General features: G+C 38.6%; 1 protein-coding gene across 1 annotated transcript in view; it reads right to left on the bottom strand.

Moving 5' to 3' along the window:
• Positions 1-24,555, bottom strand: part of SCFD2 (sec1 family domain containing 2) — a 400,263-nt gene that overhangs the window by 321,620 nt on the left and 54,088 nt on the right. The window contains exon 4 of the mRNA XM_069594121.1: positions 4,337-4,512. Within this exon, the coding sequence (XP_069450222.1) occupies positions 4,337-4,512 (176 nt within the window). The remainder of the gene's footprint in view (positions 1-4,336; positions 4,513-24,555) is intronic.

A 24,555-nucleotide genomic window follows, 5' to 3' on the forward strand; every position in this document is an offset into this window, starting at 1 on the left:
CGGAGTTCACCCAAACTCACGTCCATCAAGTCAGTGATGCCATCCAGCCATCTCATCCTCGGTCGTCCCCTTCTCCTCCTGCCCCCAATCCCTGACAGCATCAGAGTCTTTTCCAATGAGTCAACTCTTTGCATGAGGTGGCCAAAGTACTGGAGTTTCAGCTTTAGCATCATTCCCTCCAAAGAAATCCCAGGGCTGATCTCCTTCAGAATGGACTGGTTGGATCTCCTTGCAGTCCAAGGGACTCTCAAGAGTCTTCTCCAACACCACAGTTCAAAAGCATCAATTCTTCGGTGCTCAGCCTTCTTCACAGTCCAACTCTAACATCCATACATGACCACAGGAAAAACCATTTGGACCTTACCTGAGCTCTAATGACCCCATAATCTTAAATAAATGTTTCCTTGAGTTTTGTGAGCCATTATAACAAATTATGGAACCCAAGGAGGTGGGGGTGGGGATGGGGCATGGGAACCCTGATGGATAGTGGACTGGTCAGAAGTATCAGAGGCACAGACTTGTAATTGATGTCTACAGTGGGGAGCAGTCTTGTGGGACTGAGTCCATAACCTGTGGGGTCTGTGCTCCTCCATTTAGTCAGTTATAATTGAATTACAGGACACCCTCCAGTGGGTGTGACACCCAGGAGTGAGGATTGCCTGGCGTAGGAAAAACTCCTACACATTTGGTATCAGAAGTGTTAAGAGTAGAAAGTAAAGAAACAAGAGGTTTTCTTTTAAGCATGCTCCACAATTTTTCTTCTCAAGAAAAATCCTATGAAAAATCTCCATAAATGTCAACAACACTCTGGCCTGACTTTAGGGATCACTATTTTCTGCTTCCTCCCTCACTCTTTATCGAAATAATATTGCCAGTACTTGGCAAGTCAGGACCTCCCAGGGTGCTGGCGAAGTCAGGAACAGACCTAAAATGAGCCACTACATTTCCAAGCCTAGCCATCTGGCTGGGGGACCTAACAGAAGCACTAGAGGACTGAGAAGGTAAAGCTCATCAATTTGCTACAGGACAAGCAGACATACTGTCATTTAGTTTAGCTAAACTTGATCTGTTACAGAACAGATACTCTGAAATTTAGTATCTCATAAAGAAAACTAATTCTACCTATTAAAAACTACTTTGGCAACTGACAAGATGCTGCGCCTACTTTTCACTACAAAGATGAGAACATTTAAAACTAAAGCAACGTTTACCTGGGAAATCTTGAGTGGCTCTATAAATCATTTACATTTTATTTAAAAGTCATTTTCCAAATTGGATTTTTTTTAAATTTCAAAATGTAAACTCTTACCTAAAAAATAACTGGAGATAGATATTACATACATATTTATAAAGTATGCATTTCAGGAAGTATAAACACAGATGCTCCCTCTGCTATATAGTTTGTGATTGTTTCATAACCATCATCAAGTTATGATCAATAAAATTTTTTCTTTGAAACAATTAGCATAACATCAGATATATAGTGTAGAAACAATGGTATTTAAATCTGGATTTAAAGAAAAATACTGTTAAACATTATCAAATAGTAAGTAAAAAAGATGGTAACATATTTCTATGTAACAGCCTCATTATTCCTTAATAAATTTTAATTTAGAAAAACAAAACCTAGGTGAGAATATGTTAAAACCATTATTTCCATAAAGTAAACTGGCAAGCATTGGCAATATTTCTGGCTCAGCTAAAAGAATAATAACTAATACTTATTGAGCATTTACTATATGTTAAGCAGCATAACTTAGTGATATACATATGTAATCTCATTCAATCCTGATGATATAACACTGTGATATAGGTGCTTTATTCCCATTTAATTGAGGAAGCTAAATCAAACTGTCTTGCTAGAATATAAAAAAATAATTCTTCATAGGCTACCCAAAGAATTCTTTATAGGTTATGAATTTTTCCTAGGGTTTACCATAGTAAACCCAGCTGCATGTGTGTCTGCATGCAGTCACGTTTGATTCTGCAGCCCACCAGGCACCTTGGTCCGTGGGGATTCTCCAGGCAAGAATACTGGAGTGGGTTGCCATGCCCTCATCCAGGGGATCTTCCCAACCCAGGGATCAAACCTGTATCTCTTATGTCTCCCGCATTGGCAAGCAGGTTCTTCCCCACTAGTGCCACCTGGGAAGCCCATATATATATATACATCTAAAAATTCAGACTCTGTATTAAGTGAAATTCAATACTTAGGCATGACAAAAATAGCAATAATAATTACTCAGCAAAATTTAATTAAGAAGAAACTTAAAAACAAAAAATAATATTTAACAGTAAAACTTTAGAACATTTTCTTTATAGCCAGGAATAAGATGAAAACACCTACTTTCACTGCAAGTTTTAGTATGCCTGGTCAGTGCACTAAGAAAGTGCTATCACACTGGGATGACCCTGAGGGATAGGATGGGTAGGGAGGTGGGAAGGGATTTCAGGATGGGGAACACATGTACACCCATGGCTGATTCATGTCAATGTATGGCAAAAACCACTACAATATTGTAAAGTAATTAGTCTCTAATTAAAATTGAAATTAAAAAAAAAAAGAAAGTGCTATCACATGTGGAAAGGAAGAAACAAAACTGTTATTATTTACAGATATCACTGCCTGCAGAGGAAATACGACTGAGTGTCTTCACTTTCACTTTTCACTTTCATACACTGGAGAAGGAAATGGCAACCCACTCCAGTGTTCTTGCCTGGAGAATCCCAAGGACGGAGGAGCCTTGTAGGCTGCCGTCTATGGGGTTGCACAGAGTCGGACACGACTGAAGCGACTTAGCAGCAGCAGCAGCAGAGGAAATACAGGAGAACCAAATACACAGCAAGAAAAAGGAAAACAAGCTCAACCCAGTGCTGTGTAACAACCCAGAGGGGTAGGAGGTGGGAAGCTGGAGGGAGATTCAAGAGGAAGGGAACATATGTATACTCATTACTGATTCGCATCGTTGTATGGCAGAATCTGGCACAACACTGTAAAGCAATTATCCTCCAATGAACATTTTTTTTAATTGGATAACAAATATAAATGCAAAATGCAAGGCTGCTGGATGTGTGATTACCAATCAAAAGTCAAGAGTATTCCAATAAACCAGTAGGCAATTAGAAAATTCAATTTACATATGGTATTAGAATCATTAAAATACCCATGAAAAATCTAGTGGTCAGTTTGGTCACAGATATTTTTTAAACTCATCAATATGCATGGTCAACAAATTTAACAATCCTCTTCAAGGTATGTGCCCTTAGAGACACTCTCTCACATGTAAACCAGAAGACAAGCTCCATGATATTCATCTCATTCTTTCTAACCACACACACACACATATGTGGGACAGTCTAGCTATATATCAATATGGATTGGATAAATTGTTGAATATTCATACAATTAAATCTGTATATGTCAATTTGGATTATCTTAAAAACAGAATGCTGAGAGGGAAAAGCAGGTTGTTCAGGGATATTTATAATATGACATCACTTACATAAAAAGTAAAACCCGTAGCACAATACTCTGTATTATTTATGGAAAAATAAGTTTTTAATAAATATGTAGAAACAAGGAATCAAGCTTCTGATTATCCCAGGAAAGGAAAAAGGAGAACCAGAGCATGGAAAGGGTTAAGTATCAGAGATGTTTCAACTTTACCTCTAGTTTTATTTCTTTAATGAAAATACATATAAATATAAAAAATTACTAAATTATATTGAATCTATGTGTAAAATACCTAAATATTCATAATATTTTGTGTTTCAAAATACCTTATAATTTTAAAAATACATGTTTTTCAAAGTATCCCATGTAAATATTTTAACAATAATGAAAAGGCCGTACCCCGTGTACATATCTCTTCATAAAACTACAAAGGGAGTTTGCCTCCCTTTCATCTGTTATTAAACATCATTTTAAGCCACATGTTATTATATGTTGTTAAGGATTAGAAACTATTGACAGAAGAAGTGTAAAAAGTAGCATATTCTACTGGAAAAGTAGCAAGGATTGAATAAAGATGCCATAAAGATTAAGAAAGGTCCAAATGGCATAAAATCGAAAAGAGGTTTTCAAAGTTTAGTTAAATACTCAAAAAAAAACATTTATCTAAGTTTTGAGTGAGAAGCCAAAGACATTACTGTCAAGAGAAAAAAAAAAAGTAGAAAAACTAAAAAAATAGATAAAGCTGCTACTTGCATTTTAAATTGAGGGCACTTACATGTCAACAATATGATTTATTACTCAGATTATAATAAATATTAAATTTTCCCCTGGAAGTAAAAACTTTAATTATTAATATCCCAAGAAGCTCCCAGAGCAACATACCTGGAGAAGGAGCCTTTCAAAAGCCAGAAAGTTGTCCCACTTGGCAGTCTGTGGGTGTTTCAGAGTTTGGACAGTGGCCAGCCCAAGCTGTAGGAGCCCACAGTGATTCCCTAGAGATTTGAGGTTGTTCTTGAAGAGCTGAATATAGGACATGAGCTGCCCCGGAGTGACTCTCCCTGGAAAAACATACAATATATCAGTGTAGCCTCTTCTGGGAGCGGTAAAAATAAAGAGGAGTGTGCTATTAATACTACTACCGCCTTGTTGTTGTTGTTCAGTTGCTCAGTCATGTCTGACTCTTTGTGACCCACGGACTGCAGTACGCCAGGCTTCCCTGTTCTTCACTATCTCCCATCAGCACAAAACTTCAGAGTCAACTGCAAGCTTTCCTAAGCTTTTGTGACTCTTAAAACAACATGGTGACAACAGCAAAGTTGAAACTACCAACTGCATATTGCAAGCAAGAAAACAGATGTGAAGTGCTCTTGCCAAAGCCATATTGCTATTAGGATTCATTTCATAACTCTGCAATACCCCATAAATGCATTTTCAAATAAAGTCTTATGAATAAATATTTCTTGAGGTCAACGTGGAGTACCTCTGCAAGACATATGATATAGCAATCTAAGAGCCAAAAAGGCAAGGTTTCCAATTGTGTGTGTTACGTATATAAAGCAAAGGAGAAATCTGTTAGGACTATAGCTAAAACTTTATCATTGATATCAATGGGTTTATGACAATATCCTTGAGCATAAAAGCAGACTGTTGTTGGAACAAAAATGTATGGAGAACCAGAGTGGAAAAAACCCTGGAAGATGAGATATCCAAAGAAAGGGTTTCTTGTGGGTGAGAGGACATTTACTATCATGGTCACCTAGATCTAGAACAAGACTCTCACCTCATTAAACACTAGAGTACCAAAAACACAAACAAACCTTGTTGAAGATTCAGTCTTTCAGACCCCTAACCTTTTCCTAAATAGCACTCCTTCCGTTTAGTCACTTCCCATTCTACTATGTCAGATCTCATTCCTGCCATTCATCAATGCAATGGGCAGAACTCCAGAACACTACAGTTTCTCCTCACTGGGCAAGAAGAGTGCAATGGAGCCAAACACAAATGCAAGGCCAGTAAATCCTTCCTGTACATTTCAGCCACACTGTGTTCCTGGTTTACCCTCTGATGCTTAAAATCCAGGTTTGTTTGCTATGCCTAGGTTTGCTAATATTTCGCAACAAAACTACCTGTATTTATTTAGCGCATGTCCTCTTCTGATTTTCATAGCAATTCTATGGGGTAGCAAACAAGTGAGAGTTCCGTGTCTCACATGGTGCTAAATGGCATCTGTCAATTAGTGGTTTTGCTACAGATTATAATACACAAAAAATAAAGACCTTGTCACAAGAAACTTACAAGCCCGTAATATATTCTACCTTTTTATTGCATGTTTTGGAGAGATTAAGGATTCTAAAGTGCCTTATTACCCACTTATATGGTGCTTTCCTGATAGCTCAATTGGTAAAGAGCAATGCAGGAGACCCTGGTTCAGTTCCTTGATTGGGAAGGTCCGCTGGAGAAGGGACAGGCTACCCACTCCTTGTGGCTCAGCTGATAAAGAATTTACCTTCAACGAGGGAGACCTGGGTTTGATCCCTGGGTTGGGAAGATCCCCTGGAGAAGGGAAAGGCTACCTATTCCAGTATTCTGGCCTGGAGAATTCCATGGACTTGTATAGTCCATGGGGTCACACAAAGTCAGACATGACTGAGCAACTTTCATTTTCAAACAATAACAGCTGGCGGCGGGGAAGAACAGTGGAAATGAATAGTACAGAGCTGAGTCTCACTAGTTTCTTTGGTCCCTTGGTAAAGCATAGCTCATTCCTGATTCTCAAGCAGCAAGCTAACAATTTGCTAGCTTAAGTACTAACAGAGAAGAGCCTCATTAACCCCTTCTTTGCTTGGTTTTAAGTTGGCTTGATTAAGGTATAATTTACATACAGTAAAATTCACTCTTTTCTGGTTCAGGGTGTTCTCAAAATAGTTCTATGAATTTGACAAAAACACAGTCATAATCAAGATAGATTATTTCCTTTACTCCCAAAAGTTCCCCTTTTATAGTCAATTCTCTTTTCCCATCCCCAGTCCTTGGTGAACACTTGTCTGTGTTTATCTGGTTTCTGTTCCATAGTTATTCCTTTCCAGAATGTTCTATAAATGGAATCATATAGCACATAGCCTTTTGAGTCTAGCTTCTTTTACTTGAGCATAAGGTATTTTGTGTTCATTCATGTTGTTGCTTGTATCAGTAATTTGCTCTATTTTCTTGTTGAGTAGTAATCCGTTGTACGAACCATAGTTTGTTTAAACTTATCCATTCACCAGTTCATGATCATTTGGGTCATTTCCAATTTTTAGAAATGATGAATAAAAACTTCACATACATCTTCATACAGTATTTTATGTGCGTATGTGTCTGTGGACATACGATTTCAGTTTTTTCGTAAGAAATTTCTAGGGTTGCTGGATCATATGCTAAATGTATGCTTAACTTTACAAGAAATTGACAAACTAATTTCCAAAGTAAGCCATCCTACTAGTGACAAATGAGAGTTCTATTGCCTCACATCCTCAATAGCCTTAGTATTGCCAGGTATTTTGGTTTTAGCCAGTCTAATAGGTTATCTAATAGGCAACAGCTTACTAGGGTTTTAATTTGGATTTTTTAATGACTAATAATGTTGTTCATCTTTTCATGCGCCTATTTGCCACCCTATATCTTTTTTGGTGAAGTGTCCGTTCAAATCCTTTGCTCATTTTTATTAAGTTGTTTGCTTTCTTGAGTTAAGAGTATCATTAACTTTTATTAATCCATTGGTTCAACACATGTTTTTGTGCTAGGGACTGTTCTTACTGCTAAGCACAAGCCCATGAACAAATCAAAGAAAACTCTGTCCTCATGGCCAGCAAATAAGGAAGACAAATGACTCCCAGAATGCTCTCCTAACTAATCCAGCTCATTACATGTCACTCTCTTAGGGGATGGGATCTTTTGTGCAGAGGATGAACATTTTTACACAAGAACATCTTCTGACACATTAAACATGTGAAAACAAATTTTCACTTGAAATGGGTTCAGATCTAACACTGCAGTGAGCTCCATTTATTTCTTTAAACATTGTGCTGCAGTTGATGGCAGTGTAGTCCCTGGACACACAGAGCTTTGTTGACCAAGAGAGATCGTCATAGAACAATTACATGAACAATTACTTAATCATGATTGTGACAAGTACTGCTAAGGCAACAACTAAAAAGTCTTGAAACCGTGAAAGGGTCTATGTGCTACATAACTGCCTACCTCTCCAACCCTATCTCCAGGACCTGAAGAAGAAGAAATTAAAAAGGCTCAGAATACACACAATCCGTTTATAGCATAACTGCCCTTTAGAGAGACCTAAAAAAATGGAAATCATCAGAGAAAGTCATCAGGTCTGTTTCAATTTCAATTGCAATAACCATATGTTCAACTTAAAGATAATAATGTCTTCAATTCAAAAATATAGTTAAACTTTATTCAGTTAGCATCTTCCAATCTCAGACTTGGACTCAACAACCATATTTACATAACACCACCTTCCAACATAAAGCATGAGATCCAAAGAACAAATGGCTATATTTCATAATAGGAACTGCCAACAGAATACTGCATTGTGAATTAGCGATTATTTACCCTTGCTGCTCTAGTCTCTTTCCCTCCGTATATCTTTTTCTTACATACACAGGCCACTAACACTTCTTATACATGTCATGAAAGCAGGGGGGTTTTGGTAAAAATCCCAAACATGGTAATTTAAATTTATTAAAAGAGTACTTTACACAAATGCTTTAAAATATAGACTAGTGACATTTTAAAATATGTTTAATCAGAATCTTACATAAAACAAGTAAAATTAACCGAGTATTAAAAATGTTATACAATAAGACTAATAACTTGAGAAATCTTCCCAGTTTATTTCAACTAAAACTGCAAGCAACTAGGACCAGGTGTTGAAAAAGTAATAGACATAACATTTATTCATATCTCATGTTACCAAAAAAAAAACTTCTCAGGTAGATTTACATAGTGATTTAAAAATGTCAACCCAAGAAGGCTTGCCAACACACTTTTTTTCAGTCATAAAAACAAAGGTTATTTTATATCAAGACATATAGCAACTCTGTGAAAAGGGACAATTTTGAAATTTGAAAACTAGTTTTCAAGTAAGAAAATCTATTAGGCTCTTTTTTTAAAATATAGTTTTTAAGAAAGAGAAACAGGCTTCTGATATTTAGTTAAGAAAAAAAAACAGAAAACTTTAACAACCATTAATTCTATGTATATTTTGAAACAGTAAAATAGAATTATTGCTTGGAAGAAAAGGGACAGATTTAGAAAATAAAATGATTTAATATTTTAATATTGTCTATGATCCTTATAATATTTAATTCCATTGTATTCAAATGAATTATGGAAATCACCTTTCTACTTACTACATACATTTGATAAACTAGACTGCAGCCATGAAATTAAAAGATGCTTACTCCTTGGAAGGAAAGTTATGACCAACCTAGACAGCATATTCAAAAGCAGAGACATTACTTTGCCAACAAAGGTCTATCTAGTCAAGGCTATGGTTTTTCCAGTAGTCATGTATGGATGTGAGAATTGGACTGTAAAGAAAGCTGAATGCTGAAAAATTGATGCTTTTGAATGGTGGTGTTAAAGAAGATTCTTAAGAGTCCCTTGGATTGCAAGGAGATCCAACCAGTTCATTCTAAAGGAGACCAGTCCTGAATGTTCATTGGAAGGACTGATGCTGAAGCTGAAACTCCAATACTTTGGCCACCTGATGCGAAGAGTTGACTCATTGGAAAAGACCCTGATGCTGGGAAAGATTGAGGGCAGGAGGAGAAGGGGATGACAAAGGATGAGATGGCTGGATGGCATCACCGACTCGATGGACATGAGTTTGGGTAAACTCCGGGAGTTGGTGATGGACAGGGAGACCTGGCATGCTGCAGTCCATGGGGTCACAAAGAGTCATACATGACTGAGTGACTGAAACTTCTGAACTTGTTTTCTGGCTTGGTAAGATATATTTAAAATATTTACACATATATGATTTTTTGTTGATTTTCTTAACAACAACAAAAAAGAGCATTCTGTCAGTGGTAGGTTTGACTTAATCCTCAAAATGTGTCTTAATGTTAGAAAGCAACCATCAGAAATTTTGTCTAAAATAGTATACTTAGCTACTAAATGTTTTCTTCAAAAAAAAACTCTATAACAAATAATAACACTATCATGCATGTTTTTTATTCATCATTGTCTTGAAACTGTGAATGAAAACCTAGTATGTGAAATCTGAATAAACAAAGTTCTGTATTAAGACATGTATTCCCAGAATTCAAATATCAGCATTTCATTTGTCTACTTTTTAATTACTCTTCTAATATAATAAAGACAAAGCATATTAAAATAATTAAATATAACATGTTCTGCTAAAACTCTGGTTTATTAACCGACACACAACTGGCAAACAGGGATACTTTTAATATTACACAAAAAGTCACACCTATTCATTTGTCACTTAACATCCTGTGCCGCCAAATAAGAGCAGTTGAACACAAAGTAAGCCAACATAGTTGAACACTGCAAGCCATAAGAGGAAGTGAGTCCTGACTGCATTCCTAGTTCTTCCTCTTAGCTCTGCTTGATCATGTGCCCTGTCCTGGAAGTGCTTCCTGTTTGGTCCTCCCAGATCTTCAGTGCAGTTTGCCTTTGCCTCCATTAACAAACAGCCTCAACTTCTCTTTACATTCCCCTTCCAGTGAGCTACCTTCAACTCTTTTGTTCACATGAAGTCCCAAATACACTGTAACATTTCTTTATCTATAGGAAACTGGCATACCTTTTGAACTGTGCTAGTATTTTAATCAAGATTTTTACTGTTTTTTTTTTTTGTTAGTGCTCTAATTATAAATTTGTATAGATTTTTAAATGGGCTTCTGCTAATGATATTTTTTATCATGAGCCCTGATAACCAGTATGTGATTTTGCAAAACAAGTTTTCCAGGAATGCATGTAAATTACAGCAAAAGCGCTCATACTAACATGTAGACAAAGGTGGTGATGCTACTAAAACATAACTATTGGTTGGTAGGCAGCATGGTCAGGGAAAAGTTCCAATGTTAATTCTACAGTTGACAATAGAAAGCTCTTGTGTACAAAAGATACATTCAGAGTTCTGTAAATAATGTACAAAAGGTTGAGAGGGTAGACTGAACACATGGGTTTATATCCTCATCTCATTTCATCAGAAAGAAAAAGGAATTACAAAGGGAAAGGAATACACAACAAAGAGATCGTGAGATAGTCTCTAAACTGACAGAGGCTCCGAGCACTATTCCTCCCCATTTGTTGGTTATCTTCGTAATTTACATTACATTCTTAAACTTTCTTCTTTGTTCTGTCAATTACAGATGGTATCCTATGGCTTTTCGTCTTCTGAGCAGAGGATATTAATCCCTCTTTGCCCCCCCTCTACTTTGTATCTCCTCCTTTCATCTTTCAAATCATCTGTACTTTTACTTTCATCAAGATGGATAGCATTTATAATTTGCCTTACGACCATAATTTAGTCTTATGTGCTTTTTTAAAAAATAATTTTATTTATTTATTTTTGGCTGTGCTGGGTCTTCGTTGCTGTGAGGGCTTTTCTCTAGTTGCGGTGGGTGGGGGCTACTCTCCAGTTGCGATGTGCAGACTTCTCTTCCCGTGGCTTCTCTTGTTGCAGAGCAGGGGCTCTAGAGTGCATGGGCTCAGTAGTTGCAGTTTCCAGGCTCTAGAACATAGGCTCAGTAATTGTGGCCCGTGGGCTTGGTTGTTCTGCAGCATGTGGGATCTTCCCAGACCAGGGATTGAACTCATGTCTCCTGCACTGGCAGGCAGATTCTTTACCACTGAGCCACCAGGGAAGACTGTACGTGCTTTTTGTATAGCTTGATTCAAACAGTTCAAAATCAGTCAATTGTGTTTCCATCATAATGAACTATATATCTATTAATGACAGACCCAAGGTACAAATTATGATTGCATTTCCTTATGCATATACTTTGGTCCTAGAACGCTTATGGGCTTTTTCTAAGGGGATGGGGGAGCTGAATTCCCTGCCTTAATCAAAGCTGTGAAGTCTCCTAATTTCAAATACACTGTCTCATCTTTGAAGTCCAGGTTATGTTGTTGTTTCTTTTAACTGAGGTATAGTTGAGCTGTGGGGGTTTATGTTTTGCTTTTTCCCCTCCCTGAATACTTTACAACCAAACCCCTTCATTCTCCGGTCCCATCATGGGCGAGCTGTTCTCCGGGCCTTTCTGTGTAGTCAGCAGCCTGGAACTGACTCTGTTGCTTTCCTCTATTGGAACACTGTTTGGTTAAATTTCGGATTTTTCTTTCCTGCTATGTTGCCTTGTTTCGCTGGACAATCTCAAATAACTTCCTCAGAAAAGGTGTGTGGAAAGCAAAGTTCATTTTATCTCTAAAAAGGTTTTTTCTTGCCCTCCAAGTTTAATAATAGTTTATCCAGATCTACAATTCAAGGTTGAAAATAATGCATTGCTTCATTATTTTCCGGCTGAGCATTGCTCATAAGAAACCTGGGCTAGTCCTATTTTTGTTCCTTTGTAGACGAGCTTCCTTTTTTCCATCTAGAGGTTCATAGGACCTTTTCATTCTCTTGTACTCTAAGGAGTCATAGTGATGATGTCTAGTTTAGAGGGGTTTTATTCTTTCCACTTGCTTTTCAGTTAAGCCTGTTCTACTATTTGATATGTCTTTCTTCACATCTGGGAAGTCTCACATTCTTTCCTTACTAATTTCCTGTCCTCCGCTTTTTCTCTCTAAAACTTTCAATAGTTCTTTGGTCTCCTGAATTGGTTTTCTATATATTTTGCTTTTTGTATCATATTTTCAATGCCCTGTTCTTTCTACATTTTAGGAGATTGTCTTGATTTATCTTTAAACTTTGGTTGAATTGCTGACTCTTTGTGACCCCAAGGTCTGAAAGCCCACCAGGCTTCTCTGCCCATGGGATTCTCCAGGCAAGAATACTGAAGTAGATTGCAATTCCCTTCTCCAGAGGATCTTCCCAAACTAGGGACTGAACCTGAGTCTCCTGCATTGCAGGCAGATTCTTTACCATTCAAGCTACAGGGAAGTCCTGAATTTTTTTTTTTTAACCATAAAACCTTTATTACTAAGAGCTTCTTCTTTTTTTTTTATCATTTTGTTTATTTGTTTGGCTGCACCAGGTCATAGTTGTAGCACTCAGCATATTGAATCTTCATAGCAACACGAGAACTCTTAGTTGCAGCCTGTTGGATCTCATTCCCTGACCAGGGATCGAACCAGGACCCCCTGCATTAGGAACATACAGTCTTGGCCACTGGACCACAGGGAGGTCCTTAAGAGCTTCTTTTTTAACATGAGCTTTATAGAGATATAACTCACATATCATAAAATTCACCCTTAAAATGTACAATACAGTGGTTTTTAGTACACTCAGAGTTATGTAATCATCACTACTATAAAATTTCAGAACATTCTCATTATCCCAAGAAGAAAGCCTATACTCAAATTTCTCCAGTTATGAAAAAGATATACAGCTATATAAATCCATACATATTAGAATATAGCCTAAATAAAATTTCCAGTTGGGAGATATAACTGTACTTAGTTAAACCAGGAAACAGAAATAACAGAAGGGAGAATATTCAGGTAATTATAGCTATAATAGAATTCTGGCTTTTTTATATATGATAATACTATGGTGATACACTAAATGGAGAAGGCAATGGCACCCCACTCCAGTACTCTTGCCTGGAAAATCCCATGGACAGAGGAGCCTGGTAGGCTGCAGTCCATGGAGTCGCTAAGAGTCAGACACAACTGAGCAACTTCACTTTCTCTTTTCACCTTCATGCACTGGAGAAGGAAATGGCAACCCACTCCAGTGTTCTTGCCTGGAGAATCCCAGGGACGGGGGAGCCTGGTGGGCTGCCGTCTATGGGGTCGCACAGAGTCGGACACGACTGAAGCGACTTAGCAGCAGCAGCAGATACGCTAAAAAAATTTTTTTAATTGAAGTATAAATTCCTGGAAGGTAATATAGGACTAGAAAAATACTTACTAAATCACGGAGCAAAACAAACAATAAAAATAAACTTCCTCCTCTCCTCCAAACACTTTGTCTAGAATATGTGACAAGGCATTGCAACAAAGAGGGGTCACTTACCTAGAAGATATAACCAGTTTCAGACTCAGAGGCCTCAGATATAATGGAGGAGGAAAGTGAGGAGTATAACATAAAATAAAGGATACACATCCTAAGTATGTAGTTCAGTTACTTTTTACACATACATCTATCCACGTAACCACCACCCTGATCAAGGTATGGAATATACCCAGCGCTCTAGAAGATTCCCTTGATACCTACCTAATCAATAATCCTACAACAGCAAACCATTGCTTTTAACTCTCTCAGTACAGCTAACTTTTCGTTTGCCTTTGAATGTCATATACACAGATATACTATTTTGTAACATCGTCCAAAATCTCAATCTTTTTTTTCCCTTCCTCTGTTTTACTGTTCTGTACGACTCTAACTGCGTCTCTGTCCATTCTACTTTGAAGGATATTTAGGGCCGTTATAAATAATGAGGCTGTGAACAGTCTACCACATGCCTTTTGGTAGACTCGCTTCCATTGGCTACATGCCCAGTTGTGAAACCAGTGGATCAGATGGGTATACTTCAGTTAATACAGCTGGTTTTCCACGGTTGTATCAATATATCCACACACTTTAAATGTGATCAAATTTAACCTAATTTAACATAAATTTTAAAGTATACATATAATGTTTAAAACCTGGCACAACTATATAATTAAGTTTCCTTCATGGTATTTTATGTTGGGTAGCCAAAATTCTAATAAGAGAGAAAAGAAGTCACAATGGAAACCACACTGTCATGCTCTTAGTACACACCTTTATTTTGCTTATTGTTGGTTTACTAGCTTATTTACTTACTTTCTTACCGAATTACACAGAAAAAGGCCTGGAAGTCAAGATACTAATTTAGGAACAAAGGTTACACTGAAGAGTAAGATGATGGTGGGGGGCCAGTGGGGGGGTGGATAGACAATTACTTTTTATTCTACTAATGTTACAATATGAATTTTCTAGAAACGTGCTATATTACTTTTTAAATAGTCTCTTGGTTCTGAAATAAAATAATGTCTGTTTCATGCGGAATTAATAGACAAGCATTTTTCTCTGAGAAATTTGAGTCTATTACTATCACTGATTTGTACAAGGGATGAAGCACTGTCTTTCAAGAGAAAAAGAAATATAAGAGTAATAATTACTGCTAGTTCCCCACCTCTACTGAGGTCAAAGGACAAAGAAATATGGTTAACATGCAGGTAGGGAGATTTAAGTCAGAACTGAGAAAAAAAACTCCACATTCGTGATGACTATTAGACATGGAAACCAGTTACTAAAGGAGGAAGAGGGAAGACATTATAAATCTTCTCCCGTAGGGATTTGAAGGGCAGTATATACAGCCATCTGTATAGTGAAACTTGGATAAAAACCAGCTGGGAATCGATGTCTACTTTTATAACACTATAAATACTGAAGAAGGTTTTCCTGAGATTTCCTTTAAATAGTATGTTTCTTGTTAAACAAATTTTTGAGTTCTACAGTATTACAAAGACAGAATAAGAAAGCAATGTGAAAAAAGCATTTTAATTATATGAATCAATTCAATCAAATGGATCCAAAATTGAGAAATCTATTGCAAGATACGATTTCAGGAGAGTATGGAATAAAGCATAACTGCTGCAGGACCAGGGGTCACAAATAGAAAATAAACAGCTCTCCCTGAGATTTATACAAAAACCATGAAATATAAAACCACAGAAACATTTATGGTTTGGCTTTCTTTGGAAATGCAGCCTTTCTGAGGCTAATTTAAATCACTGCATCAATGTTTACAAACTCAGCTGAGCACACGGAAAGACACTGATAGACTACTCTTGTTTTCCACAAGGCAGATTTCCAGCCTGCCAGGTAAGGAGCCATTCCTTGGTGGGTCCACCCTGACTTGGAAGGCTGTACTTCCAAATAAAGCAACTCCCACCCCACAGCCATGGATCTTTCCTTGGGTTTTTTTTTTTTTAACTCCTAGCCCATATTCTCATGTGCTAAGGATTCCTTCTGTTGAGAAAACATAAAAATTAACAAGAGGAGGAGGAGGATGAAAAAAACAGATGCACCAATTAAAGTTAGAAACATAGAGTCAGAGGACAGATGCTTGAAGAAAGGGTATTAGAAATTCAGATGACCATTTGCAGACAAGGAAATAACAGTAGCAGAGGCAATTCAGGTTTTGTTTTAGGTGATGAAGTATAAGAAGGAAATATTTGTTTGCTGACCTTAAGGCTTTGGGGCATTATTAATTATTAATTCAATAAACACTCTTTCTGGCTCTTTCTGAGATTCTCTACTTCTTCATATCCCTAAGTGGATGTGTTCTTTACAGCTCTGCCTTCAACCCTCTTCTCATTCATTCTATATTCTTTTCCTGGATGATCACTCTTGTATTTCCTTAGAAATTCACTACTTAGGCTCCAACATAATGACTAGGTAACTACATCTCCAACCTCCACTTTCACTTCTGGAATCACTACTCTAGCCACATGTCACCCATCTAAGGTGATCAGCGAATAATCCTACAGACAACGTAATCCCACCCCTAGGTTGGGTAGAATACTCTTCACACTCAATGGTATGACTTTTACTGGAAAGACAACTGAAAGCGTATGGTTCTTCATACATTCTTCCAAAAGAAAAAGAATAAAGTGAGCCTATCACTTCAAGGAAAACAGCTATTTGTTTTGTCAAAATCAAAACTCAAGTTTTCATGTGAAATCATAATTTTGGAAAGCTTGTATCTGCCTCTATATCTTTACATCCTAATATGTAAAGATTTTCTAATGATAACAATGGGGATACCAACAAATGTGGTCTGCTATATTGTATAACATGTGTCAACATTTGGAAAATCTGCATAACTCAGAGAACCTTTATTGTCCAAGTGACTAATGTAAAATGCTATAAAATAATGTGTGAGTAAAAGAGCCAAAGTGAAAGAGATCAATGGTCCTTAATGTACCAGAGTGTGGAAAATTTAATGATATGGTTTCATATTCCACACTGCAATTACCTGTAAGAAATTACCTCTTGTAAATTTGGTATAGTATATCTGCAATTCTAGAATAGCCAAAATTTTCTGAAAATTATTTTTAAAAAATCTTTCCCTTTTCAACTACAAATCTTTGTAAGGCCAGCTTTTCTTTCAATCACAACAGATTCTATAAAGAAGCAGATATGAGTACAGAGCTGCCTTCTATTAAACCAGGCGTTAGAGATATACAAAAATGGAAAATGGTGCCGCTCTCTTCCCCACATTTTATTTGAGAAAATAGTTATTTTTCACAAAAATATGTTATATTAACATGCAGTATTGGAGAAGGAAATGGCAACCCACTTCAGTGTTCTTGCCTGGAGAATCCTAGGGACAGGGGAGCCTGGTTGGCTTCTGTCTATGGGGTCGCACAGAGTCAGACACAACTGAAGTGACTTAGCAGCAGCAGCAACATGCAATAGGTTTATCATATTTTTACATTAATTAATATTTTAAAAATTTTCCCTACTTGAATCACTAATTGATGTTTTCTTCCAAAATATTTTTAGAAATTTTCCCTGCTTAAATTCCTAATGTGATATTTTCTTCCTATCTATCAGTCTCACATATATTAATAGATAAACTCCACATAACAAAACCTTATGGTGTCTTCAATAGGTCTGTTTTGTTTTCCATTCATAGGTTGTTGTGAACATCAACAGCTTTTGACAATGTAAAGGGGTTCTGAGACATAAAAGTTTGAGAACTGAAGGTCTAAACCAGTGTCCCTCTTGGATTCCATAGGAGAGAGATAGAAAAAGTAATCCATTAACTACATAATGAATACCAACTGACAGTATTAATTAAAGGATTTATTTATTCATTCCATAAACACTTACTGACTATATAGGAATTTCAAGGTCTTGTGTTAGGTGCGGAGAATACTAGGAAATACAGATAAGAATTCTCAGCCCCAACTACTCAGGGTCTGGCGGTAACTGCTGTGACAGAAATATGAACAAAAACAGTACTGACAGGAAAATAAGATGTCACCTTTCAGAAAGGATGATGAGGGATGAGAGATAGCATGGAAAAAATGTTGGAGAATTTTAAAATACAGGAGACTAAAATGAGCATTCTTTCTGGAGAGTGAATAGAGCAGGATAAGGCTTTAAGATCAGTAGCAGTTATTAACTGAGTAAAAGAAAGTGAAAGTGAAGTCGCTCAGTCGTGTCCGACTCTGTGACCTCATGGACTGTAGCCTTCTAGGCTCCTCCATCCATGGGATTCTCCAAGCAAGAATACTGGAGCGGGTTGCCATTTCCTTCTCCAGCGGATCTTCCTGACCCAGGGATTGAACTCCGGTCTCCCTCACTGCAGGCAGACTCTTAACCATTAGCTGAGTATCTACATGCAAAGCACAACAAGGGATACAAATAGAGCTACAGTCTAGAGGAAGCTAGAAGTAAGGAAGCTTCTAGAGGAAGCTAGAAGCAAAGAAGAGGAAGCATGAAGCAGTTATCAGAGAGAAGAAGATGATCAGAGAGCAGAGTGACATGAAGACCAAGGGAAAAGAATCAAGAAAGAAGACACAATCAGATGCTACAAGGTATCAAGAGGAACAGGAAAGAGTAGAAAGGACAGTTGTAAACAGAAAATAGTACTGTACCAACCTAGAGGGGTGGGGTAGGAAGGGAGGTGGGAGGGAGGTTCAGAAGCGGGGGATATATGTATACCTATGGCTGATTCATGTTGAGGTTTGACAGAAAACAACAAAGGTCTGTAAAGCAATTATCCTTCAATAAAAAATAAATTAAAAAAAGAAATAGTAATGCACGTAACTGGAAGCAGAAATACCCATCATCAATCTACTATTCATCCATACTCATTAGGCAATCATCCATCCAAACAGCAAGTACCAAGCCACCCACTATGTACCAAGCCAAACAGCCAACAGAGAATATATGACGTGGACACTGTCTAGTATAAAGTTTTGGATCCACACACACACAACTATTTTTCACTGTCTTAAGTGCTAAGACAGCAAAAAGAGAAAGAGCTGTGGGTCCTTAGAAGGCAGAACAGTCAACGCAGCCTGCTGAGGAGGGGAAGGAAGAAAGGTAAAGGGGAATTAAATATGGTTCCACAGAGAAAGTGACATTTGTATGAGATCATGAAAACTAAGATGGGTTTCATAGGAATGTGTGTATGTGTGTGTGTGTATGTGTGTGTGTGCATGCATTGGAAAGTGTGTGGTTGTATTAATCAAGGTCCCAGCAGGAAATAAATGGCACACACAAACAGAAAATAAGGTGACCTTTCCAGTAGTCATGTATGGATGTGAGAGTTGGACTGTGAAGAAGGCTGAGCGCTGAAGAATTGATGCTTTTGAACTGTGGTGTTGGAGAAGACTCTTGAGAGTCCCTTGGACTGCAAGGAGATCCAACCAGTCCATTCTAAAGGAGATCAGCCCTGGGATTTCTTTGGAAGGAATGATGCTAAAGCTGAAACTCCAGTACTTTGGACACCTCATGCAAAGAGTTGACTCATTGGAAAAGACTCTGATTCTGGGAGGGATTGGGGGCAGGAGAAGAAGGGGACGACAGAGGATGAGATGGCTGGATGGCATCACTGACTCGATGGATGTGAGTCTGAGTGAACTCCAGGAGTTGGTGATGGACAGGGAGGCCTGGCGTGCTGCGATTCATGGGGTCGCAAAGAGTCGGACACGACTGAGCAACTGAACTGAACTGAACTGAACAACATGACTTTCTAAGAAGTGAGGCTAAGGACAATCAGGAGTGTGAAGGGAATCCAACAAGGGAAGGGCAGAGAGAAACAACCAACTGCATCCTGGCATGGATGGAGTGAGGCAATCAACACCTGGAAGCATAACTGCCTCTCACCCTCTAAATCTCCCACTCAGGCCTCCCAATAGCCAAACTCAGCTGAGAGGCCAAGGGCAGAAAAGCCTGCTGAGGCAGTCCATAATGGTGAGCCCCTAGAAGCACAGCAAGAGAAGGGTGGAGGACATCTAAAGGGACACCAAATGAGATTATTTCAGGCAAAAATAACAAAGACCTGGATCTATAGAAGTTCCTTGCTGGGGAGTAGGGAGCAGGGAGGAAAAGTAACATGAGTGGTGGATGAAGCATGGGGCTAGAAGTCAGAGATTTACAGAAATAGCAGGCTAAGGAGTTGGTATACTGTCCTAAGGCAATAAGGAACCATTAGAGGGTTTAGACAGAGGACTGCCACAACCATATCTGTGTTTGAGCCTCTATAGCTGCTCCTGCCAGTAGTTTGATTCCTGATACAGAAGTCACACAGACCAGGCCACATCTTGGCTTACTTGGTATATGACTGTATCAGTCAGGGCCCAGGCAGAAGGTAGAAAACACAACAGTTATCTGAGTAGAGAAAATTTAGCATACAGAATTGTTCACTGGGAAACTGAAAGGTAAAAAGAGAACTCCAAGGTATCATGCAGGCAACAGCTGTTGGAAGCAGCTACCTGGCAGGAGGGTGGAAGGAAAAACACAAGGAGAAGGCCTGGAATTACACCTCTGAGAACCAAGCCCTACTCAGCTGGGTTGGTACCTCTGAGGAAAGGGTGCCATGGAGCTGGTTCTGCAAGAACTGGAAGAACTGCAAACTGGATTCAGCTGCTCCCACAGGAAGGACCTGCCACTGCCAGGGTGAAGAAAGTGTTGCTGCCATGACACTCTCAAGTAGAAGTGGACTCCATGGGGCAGGGGCAGACGGGAAGGCGCAAGCTGCTTATTCCCTTTCAACCTTGCAATTTCCCTCTGGCACCCCCCCACCAGCACAGCTCACCAGGGAGCCAGAGGGTGGAGCAGGATGTGGACTGCAGAGCCCCAGCCCCAGCAGCACGGAGAAGGGTGGGGTGAGATCTGCGAGACAGCAACTTAACTAGCACAGTAATTCCGGGAAAAAACTCAACCTTTCTGAGTCTCAGTTTTCCTTGTCTGTGAAATGGGGATGGCGGGGGGGGGGGAGTACCAACTATATAAAACTTGGTATCAGTTCAGTTCAGTAGCTCAGTCGCGTCTGACTCTTTGCGACCCCATGAATCACAGCACGCCAGGCCTCCCTGTCCATCACCAAATCCTGGAGTTCACTCAAATTCATGTCCATTGAGTCGGTGATGCCATCCAGCCATCTCATCCTCTGTTGTCCCCTTCTCCTTCTGCCCCCAATCCCTCCCATGTCTTTTCCAATGAGTCAACTCTTCGCATGAGGTGGCCAAAGTATTGGAGTTTCAGCTTTAGCATCAGTCCTTCCAATGAACACCCAGGACTGATCTCCTTTAGAATGGACTGGTTGGATCTCCTTGCAGTCCAAGGGACTCTCAAGAATCTTCTCCAATACCACAGTTCAAAAGCATCAATTCTTCGGTGCTCAGCTTTCTTCACAGTCCAAATCTCACATCCATACATGACCACTGGAAAAACCATAGCCTTGACTATACAGACCTTTGTTGGCAAAGTAATGTGTCTGCTTTTTAATATGCTGTCTAGGTTGGTCATGACTTTTCTTCCAAGGAGTAAGCGTCTTTTAATTTCATGGCTGCAGTCACCATCTGCAGTGATTTTGGAGCCCCCCAAAATAAAGTCTGACACTATTTCCACTGTTTCCCCATCTATTTGCCATTAAGTGATGAGACCAGATGCCATGATCTTCGTTTTCTGAATGTTGAGCTTTAAGCCAACTTTTCCGCTCTCCTCTTTTACTTTCATCAAGAGGCTTTTAGATCCTCTTCACTTTCTGCCATAAGGGTGGTGTCATCTGCATATCTGAGGTTATTGATATTTCTCCCGGCAATCTTGATTCCAGCTGGTGCTTCTTCCAGTCTAGCGTTTCTCATGATGTACTCTGCATAGAAGTTAAATAAGCAGGGTGACAATATACAGCCTTGATGTACTCCTTTTCCTATTTGGAACCAGTGTGCTGTTCCATGTCCAGTTCTAACTGTTGCTTCCTGATCTGCATATACGTTTCTCAAGAGGCAGGTTAGGTAATCTGGTATTCCCATCTCTTTCAGAATTTTCCACAGTTGATTGTGATCCACACAGTCAAAGGCTTTGGCATAGTCAATGAAACAGAAATAGATGTTTTTCTAGAACTCTCTTGCTTTTTCCATGATCCAGCGGATGTTGGCAATTTGATCTCTGGTTCCTCTGCTTCTAAAGCCATCTTGAACATCTGGAAGTTCACGGTTCACGTATTGCTGAAGCCTGGCTTGGAGAATTTTGAGCATTACTTTACTAGCATGTTTGATGAGTGCAATTGTGCGGTAGTTTGAGCATTCTTTGGCATTGCCTTTCTTTGGGATTAGAATGAAAACTGACCTTTTCCAGTCCTGTGGCCACTGCTGAGTTTTCCAAAACTTGCTATAGTACCTGAAAAAAGTATCTATCCCATAAAATTCCCTTCCCCATTCTCCAAACTGTGGCAACATCTAAAACATGAAGACAAGCATGTGTGAGAGTCAACACTCAGTGTATGTGCCTATGAGACATCTAGATTTTCTCATCTCTTATCAGTTACCATACATGAAATGCAACATTGGTCTTACTAGGTTTTAACCTATCCATTTTGCCAAGTGTGACAATCTCCACACCCACTTCACACTCACACACGCAGATGTATATGCATACATGTTCCTTTTAATCCCAAACAAACAAACAAAAAACCTCTCCGTAATGAAGGCAAAAGATATAAATGTGATTAAAACACAAAACAGGATGAACTCAAGTACCAATACTAGGAATCAGAGTAGTCTCAGTGATGTTGAAAAAGTACATATTGAATAAAATTTTAGAGTGTGTTGATTTATTGCTGTTTTTCAAAGCCAGTATATGAAAGCAGGAAATGATAGGTGTGTGTGTCATTGGTGAAAAGCAAAAATCACTAATTTCATCTGGGGCTTCATTAAGAGAAATATGACGTCCAAAAAGAGGCAAAGAACAAGACGTCTTTATTCAGCTCTGAACATCACATTTTAGGCCAAACATTAACAAACTAGAGCTTTGTCAGTGGCTCAGAACTAGAAAAAATTGTAATGGTTAAAGGCTAGTCCTTTCACAAATGGTTGGATGAACTCATCACATTTAATTTACAAAAGAGAAAGTGATGGTGATTACACAGAGCTGACACTCCTGTGCCCCAAAATGAACAGAGTAATCATGAAGCTTCACAATACAATGGATCTGATTATTATCTGGAAACACAGCTCAAGAGATCTTCCGGTAAAAGTGTGACCACAGAGGTCTGGGAATCCCAAATATAGCCAAGGTGATGTGAGGGTGAACAAAGTCAGGGAAGACATAACAGAATGTAATCATAACTAAGCTGAAAATGGAAAAACTATTTAGAATTCTGCTCAAAGAAAGAATGTGTTATCAAAAGGGGAATACTCAAAGACTAGGAAAAAGACAAATTAAGTGAAAAGAATAAATTGGTACATTTCCAAGAAAGAAAGGAGAAAATCATTGAACTTGATCTGTTTTTATTTTACTCTCATTAAACACTCCTTTTATAATATGGCTTTCCATGTAGATTTCCCCATGTTGTTGTTCAGTGGTTAAATCGTGTCTGACACTTTTGCAACCCTGTGGACTGCAGCCTGCCAGGCTCCTCTGTCCATGGGACATCCCAGCCAAGAACACTGGAGTAGGTTGTTATTTCCCTCTCCAGGGGACCCCCTCTGGATATCTATCCCATAGACAGAACACAACTGCAGCACACCAATTCCAGTTTGCTTGATAATCATAATCTTCACTTTCTCAGCAAAAAAGTACCAGAAGCCAGACTACACTGAACTAATCAGCAAGAAAATTATAAAGAAACAGAGGCATCAAGCATAGGACACTCTTTCAAGAAATCTGGCTGGGAAACAAAGGACAGTGTCATAAAGAGATCTGTTTCACTTCAGCCGTAATAGGATCTTTCCACCAGCCATTAAATACAGCCACTCTGCGGAGAGCTATGGGATAAACCAGGGAAGATGCACAACCAGTGTCAGTCCAGAGAAACAGATTCTCTGTAAATGGAGACACTACCATGGGCATCTTCTACTCATTTCCTCTGTGAGTGAACATTTTGGGTCCAAACAAATGGGTTTCTTAGAGGCTATTTGTTTTTTACTTTCAGAATACGTTTTCCATGATGAAAGGCCAGTGGGAAAAACACAATTCAGTTTGCAATGTTGTAAAAAAAATAAAAATCACTTTTCTGGAACATATATGCTTAGTTAACTGACAATTTAATAACAAGTTCTTGGAAAGAAGGCATATGTTTATACGTGAAATGACAAAATGAATGTTTTCTTTCTTTTAGCAATTAAACTTTTTTCTCCTAAGAGAATGATGCTTATTTCTCTTCATGCTCATGATGTTTTAATATGAACTTTCCTTTCACTGGACTCCCCTGGTGGCTCAGATGGTAAAAGTGTCTGCCTACAATGCAGGAGACCCGGGTTTGATCCCTGGGTCAGGAAGATCCTCTGGAGAAGGAAATGGCAACCCACTCCAGTACTCTTGCCTAAAAAATCCCACGGATGGAGGAGCCTGGTAGGCTACAGTCCATGGGGTCGCACTTTCACTTTCACTACCTTTTACTGGGAAATTTTATATTTAAGAGCTGAGGTTTCAAACATGGGATCCCTCCCTGTGAATTTCAATATAAGAAAAATCTAAATTAAAATATCTGTTTAATGTCCCCAAAATGCTAGAACCCTCTATCACAGTCAGAAGCATGTATACCTCAGTAGAATTTACAGCAGGGGTTGAACAGTGCATAGTTTGAATTTCACATTTTGTAATGTGAAAAATTAATTTCCTGCTAGAAATAGGATTTCAGCTATCTAGGATATCAGAACATTATTTCTTTTTTCTTTTATGATAAGCAGTT

This window comes from Ovis canadensis, chromosome 6, assembly GCF_042477335.2.
Source record: "Ovis canadensis isolate MfBH-ARS-UI-01 breed Bighorn chromosome 6, ARS-UI_OviCan_v2, whole genome shotgun sequence".
NCBI lineage: Eukaryota > Metazoa > Chordata > Mammalia > Artiodactyla > Bovidae > Ovis > Ovis canadensis.